Here is a 6,000-nt window from a genome sequence, read left to right on the forward strand (position 1 = left end):
TGGTCACCGCGTTGTGGGGCTTTTTTTGCACGCTTGAAGTTGATTAATGACGGAACCTTGCGCGGGGTCGTCCTCCAGGGACCCGCCTTACAGGTTGTGCATGTTAACGAGCTAGAAGAGGAGCACACGGAGTGGCAATGATCCAACGCCACTGGGAACCTGACATGACGTCGGCTTGATCGCTCACATGTCTGCCACTGCTCTCTGCAGTCCATTCTCTCGTCACCATGTGGCATGTTGTTAATCTCCCTCATTTATCAATTCAAAGTGAAAACCCTGTTGTCGGGCCAGTTGTGGAAAATATAGCCGGTAGGTATTGCGGTGTTGGAAGAGCTGAAAGAGAAGTGGAGTTATCAGGAACGCCATTATGCCACCTCCGTTAGTGTTTCATTATTGAGACAGCCGTTCATTACTCTATTTCTGTTTTTGTTGGATACTAAGCCAGTAGAGAGTAGGGCTCTGGCCATACAATCAAATATTACAGTATCTTGAATTTTTTTCTCACAAGATTCTTTAGATCCTTATATTGATTTTTGTATTATTATTATGTGTAAAATATCATTTTCTACAGTTTTATCATTAAATAATTCTCAGTACGATCAGAGATGCTTCTATGGGGAGCCAAAAGTGGTTAAGTGAACCTAGAGAGAGGAATTGAAAAAATTCCCGCAGTTCAATTAGGATATCATAATACATTTCGCTATCTTGAATTCGCATATGTGTCATAATCATAGTGAGGTCCACATTGAGGATCTGGGATTCATAATAAAATTTAAACCTGGAAATAAACAGTTTTAAGATTTCTTTACATAAAATGAACAATTGGTTACAGTTCTGCTCTATTTCTAGGTCACTAATCAAATAAGAAAATTTGTTACATTGATATTGTTAACTTCTATGTATAAAATTGTCCTGGAGTTCATGTCAATTTTTGTTTACACTCTTGTTGTTTTGCTGATAATAAGGGGTCCAAGCACAGATGGTGGATTTCCATTTCTGAGATAAAAAACTTGGATTTTATGATTTGCAAGAAATTTGGCATATAGAGATGCTCCTGATGAAAAGTAATCAAAAGTATTTTGTTTCTTTAAATCGTTCAGAAGATATTAACCTGTTTCATGTGAGACCGCATCACCATGTTTGTGACCAAAATTCGATTTACCTTCAATGTGCTGCGCTGCGGGGATGCGGCAAAAGCCTGCAAAAAAAAAATATATATATATTTATAAATCTTGAAAAGGTGATACTGCTGTTTAATTACCAAAGCCAAAATTTATTTTTTCTTTCAATAAAGTTTTATTTTTTAACTGACATGGCTTAGTTTTGCCAAAGTCAAGCAGCGATGAGAGAGCACAATCTTTGCTCAATAATTCAGACATGTCAGTTATCTATACACACGTCTACTGTATTTAGAACAATCGAGTCGGATACAATTAAACTGGAAAAGCACATTGGACGATTGTAGTGAATAAAAAGGACTATAATGTGAATATATAGAATGTAATTAATGTGTATAATTTAAATCAATAAACAACACACCATAAGATCATGAAGCAAAGACTCTATTCACACCACCAGACTACAATATAAAACACTAATATGCCTCGGTAGCTTTCTGTGTATTCTTAATAAGGAGATAAATCGAGGATAAAATGTATTTAAATGTCCACAAAAGTCATATTTGGCAATATTTGTGTTGACCTCAGACCTGTATACACATTTCCTGGGACTTTGCATGGATAAAAAGCATTTTTTGATGTTTTTCTAGAAATCGTTTGACTGGTGTTTTTCCATTCACTGCCATTGTTTTCTCCTGCTGATGGTTACAAATATGGTGGCTGCGGTGGAAAAGTGACATCACTGAAACCATTCAATAAACCAATATATTTTTGGGGTAGGCCTGTATCTTATCAGCGTAATGTCCAAACTTCACAAAACTTGGTTACATGTGGACCAGAAGACATTCTAAGGACACGCGCCAAAATTCATCAATTTCCAATGCAAGGGGGCGCTATAACTACAATCCTAACTGTGCAACTGTGATCAAACAAGTTGAAATTTGTCACCAAAACAACTCTATACACAGCATCCACAGGATCTGTTCTTTCAAATTTGGCTATTTTGGTCATGGTCTCTACGCATGCTTGGACCTCAATAATTGCCGCTTGCAGCTATATTATAATTTGTCATGGAAAAAACGATTGCATTGCAAAAACAAAGAAAACCTGCTAAATTTTAGCATTTTCACATGAAAACTTTTGAGTGAGAATGGAGGTTATTTGTGTGATGGTACGTAAATATTAATGACTGTTCAGTCTGACTGTAAAATAATGTTTCCTGTCTCTTTTTCGCTATTCAGGCATCATATCAGCGTAAAAGAGGAGCCACTGGACCCGGAAGAACACGGAGTTCCCCTTTCCCTTGTGATGACAGTCAATCACAGTCCAGACTTTGACCACAACAGAGATTACGAGGACGACCATGTGAACGAGGACATGCTGTAAGCCTGGTTTCTCCCAGGTCTGCTGCCTAAAAGGCTAAACTAACTGCGGTCACCTGCGAGACCACTCCAGATATAGCAAGCCCAAGACTGGATTCACAATCCTCTTGTTGACAGCTATTAAAATGTTCCTAATTAACTCTTTAGTGCCATTAAATACAAAACAAAATTCAAGATAAGAAAAATCTATTCCATTTGGAAGTATTTTTGATTTGTTTCTACTTTTCAGTTAAAAGACATGCATACATTTCTACTCGTCACTCGATGAAGAGACATTTGGTACTGGGGGCCTGCTTCTACTTCCTTTTGGCAAAGTGTCACGGAGACCAGAGTGGACATGAAAACAAAGCTGAGAAAGACTGGCTCTTTGCCCTCTGAGTCGAATAAACACTGATCACGGACTGCAGAGCACACACACACACACACACGCACACACAAATCATTGACGCTTTAATGAGCGTGCCATTCGCACGTGTGGTGTGTACGTATGTGACTTAATTCATTGTCTCGGCCTTCAGATCTTCAAGTTCACTTCCATCGCAGCTGGGCGATATCTGGTGTTTTTGAGGGTTCCTGGGCACATAATTTAAACGTTCTGTCCACTCATTACTTTGTGCTGTTAGCTATATATCCTTTTTGTTGGGTTTGTTTGTTTTGGTAACTGATCAGACCTCATGATTAATGACGTGGAGTGTGCTTAGCACTGGATGAATGTGTAACGGTTCTTTCCATGCTGTTTTTTCTTCTAGAATTCTTTTCCTTTCAAAATTCAAACAAAATGTTGCATTACCGTGCAGTATTTTTCTGTCATTTGTTCCTTCGCAATTTCTGCTGTGGCATTTCCCTTGCATGCAAACTCACACACACTTAAACTCATGCTCTTTCCCGTTCATGAAGTCCATCTGCAAATGCACTACTCGTAATGAAGGCTCCCTCTCCACGCACCAATGAAGTTTAATTTACACTGGGAATAAATGACAGAGAAATCAGCGCAGGTTAATGTTTATCGCTATGAAATTATACTTTCAAAAATCCCCTTTCGTAATGATGCATGTTAGCGTCAACCAAATCGCTGATCGAAACCATCATCTGTATTAAATTTACAAAAATGGAATGTCATAATGGAAATAAGCACCAGAGAGATAATTGTTCGACAAAAGCTAATTGTGATCCCTTAACGTTATTGGCGGCAACTTTGTTTTTGTTTCTTTTTCATTCTATAGTTTCAAAGACTAACTGGATGACTTAACTGCATTCCTGTCATTTCAGTATCTGTTTCACCACATCAATGAGCAGCTCACCCTCTCTGTTATTAGACATTATTAATAATTACACATGGGATAAAAAAGTTAAAGGGATTATAAACCAAGGCTGACATCACAGCCATGACCACTGAGCATTACAGCACTGGGGCAGCCCACTATGACCATCCACTTCTTGCCAAATCAACGGTTGTTTTCAGGTGAGTTGAACCCATAACGCAACTCAGAATTGGAAACTGCTGCCTGCTAGTTTAGAAGACTGGCTCAATGTTGGGACTGCACAATGATGAGAGAAGACTTCAGATTAGAGTTCTACAAATCTGACAGATTGTTTTTTTTTTTTGTTGTTTTTTTTGGTGAAGTCTGCAACCAACCACATTCTTTGTTATTTATTACTTCCATTTTTTATGTCATTTAAAGTTGATGATATGTCTCTTATCTGTGACTACCAAAGATACAAGATACAATGAGTTGATATATTCTATGTTCCATGCAATAGCTAAACAAAAAGGCCAAATATGCTCAGTGTTCCCCACCATGGCTGGCTAGACGTGAAAATTATGAAATGTTTCGGGCTTTTAGTGAAGAAATAAAGCCAAAGGGTTTGTTCGATGGGCAGCTGTATGTCTTTGCCTATGACCAAAATAGGAGAGGAGAGACCAACACATGACCAAATCAAAGCAATGTTGTTTTTGGGCAAATGAAAAAAGGGAGTGTTCTATCAGGAAATGATGGCTATAAAGGAGAAGGATATGGATGAAAGAGTTTAAAACTGTGTTCACTGTCTTCACAGGAAATTTAAATCTAGGAGGGGGAAACATTTGCATAACACAATATGAACTGAACATCAAACTAGACCACACAATGATGAGTTTTATTTGTTCTCATACTTTAGGAATTTTTTTTTTGGCCATTTTATTCTTTGAAAAGATTGTATGCCACTTATCTTGTAAAATCCTAAACAAGATTCCTGATGTCCTTTGTTAACCTTGGCAATGCTCTATGATTGTGTTTTAGTGTCTGTCAACTTATTACTTTTTATATTAAAAAACACTCCTGTCAAACAATAAGCTGGGTACAAGGTACTTTAATGGCAGTTACTATATGTGTACATTTATCCAAGCATTTCGTATTGATGAAATGGGCAATCTGTGGTTCCCAAAAATGAATAAATATCTAGGCAGCTGAACGAGGGACAGATTCAAGCTGATTGGTTTGTTTGCTTTCTTGAGCAGGTAGACAAGACCATTCACAGCATGTGTAGCTCAGCATTACTGAAGAAATACAGCATGAGAAACTGTTAGTACGCATACCTCAGTTCAAACCATATAGGGAATGAGTAAATAAGAAAAAGATTTAACATTTCACTCAGATGCACTTAGTTGTATGTCTTGCATGTTTAGTCTAAAACTGTAGCAAACTATTTTAAGAAAAAGATTTCTAAAAATTATAAAAAATAAAAAAAAATCAGAGCTTGTTTATCATGAGGGTCTCTTTGTTTTCTTTTAAACCAATCCAAACCTCAGGCTTTTTTTATCGTTAAGGAACTCGGCTTGCTTCATTATTATACTTTTTCTTTCTTTCTCTCAGATACAGTAAACTGTTTCCAGGACTGTCTCTGCTGTTTTTAGCTTTTGTTGGAGTAGGTTGTACATACACCACAATATAGCTTTCTGTGTCCACTCATTTTCTCCTTTCCTGATTCTTTTGATAGAACAAAAAGTGCTGTTTGTATCACCATGTTTGCTTTATCACATCTGCTTTGTATTTACTATTAAAAAAGACAGAAAAACACAAAGAAATGAACGACTTTCTGTATGTATTTCAATCGCATACTGTGCTGCAAGTGTAATTGACTTAGTGATCCGTGTTTTACTGGGAGGAAATAAGGGAACTTGTCAGACATCTGGGAGCGAGAGGGGAGGGAATGAATCCGGGATAATCCACCGTTTTTGGATTCTAAAAAGTGTAAAATAGAAAACAGATTTGTCTCTGTAATCACTGACCTAAGCGTTTCATACAGTCTTTTTCCCCCCTTTACTTGTGTTAAGCTGTTTTTAATACTTATTTCAAACAGATCCTACTTTTCTGCTTTAGATTAGCTGTAAAGGCATGTGAGCATCCTAGAGCAGAAGGAAAAGACTTGCATGACTAATTCTACGATGAAGAGAAGAGTATGAACTGCGAACATGTCATAATATTGGCTTGTGGGTATTCAAGAAGAACAACAAGTACATG

The 6,000-nt window shown here is 37.4% G+C and overlaps 1 protein-coding gene across 11 annotated transcripts in view; it reads left to right on the forward strand.

The window, feature by feature from the left end:
* Positions 1 to 5,556, forward strand: part of LOC127646979 (forkhead box protein P1-B-like) — a 247,987-nt gene extending 242,431 nt beyond the window's left edge. For all 11 annotated transcript variants that reach the window (XM_052130998.1, XM_052131001.1, XM_052130997.1 and 8 more), the window contains one exon: positions 2,360 to 5,556. In XM_052130998.1, coding sequence (XP_051986958.1) covers positions 2,360 to 2,504 — 145 coding nt within the window. In that variant the 3' untranslated portion in view covers positions 2,505 to 5,556. The remainder of the gene's footprint in view (positions 1 to 2,359) is intronic.
* Positions 5,557 to 6,000: the final 444 nt, after the last annotated feature.

Source organism: Xyrauchen texanus, chromosome 7 (assembly GCF_025860055.1).
Source record: "Xyrauchen texanus isolate HMW12.3.18 chromosome 7, RBS_HiC_50CHRs, whole genome shotgun sequence".
NCBI lineage: Eukaryota > Metazoa > Chordata > Actinopteri > Cypriniformes > Catostomidae > Xyrauchen > Xyrauchen texanus.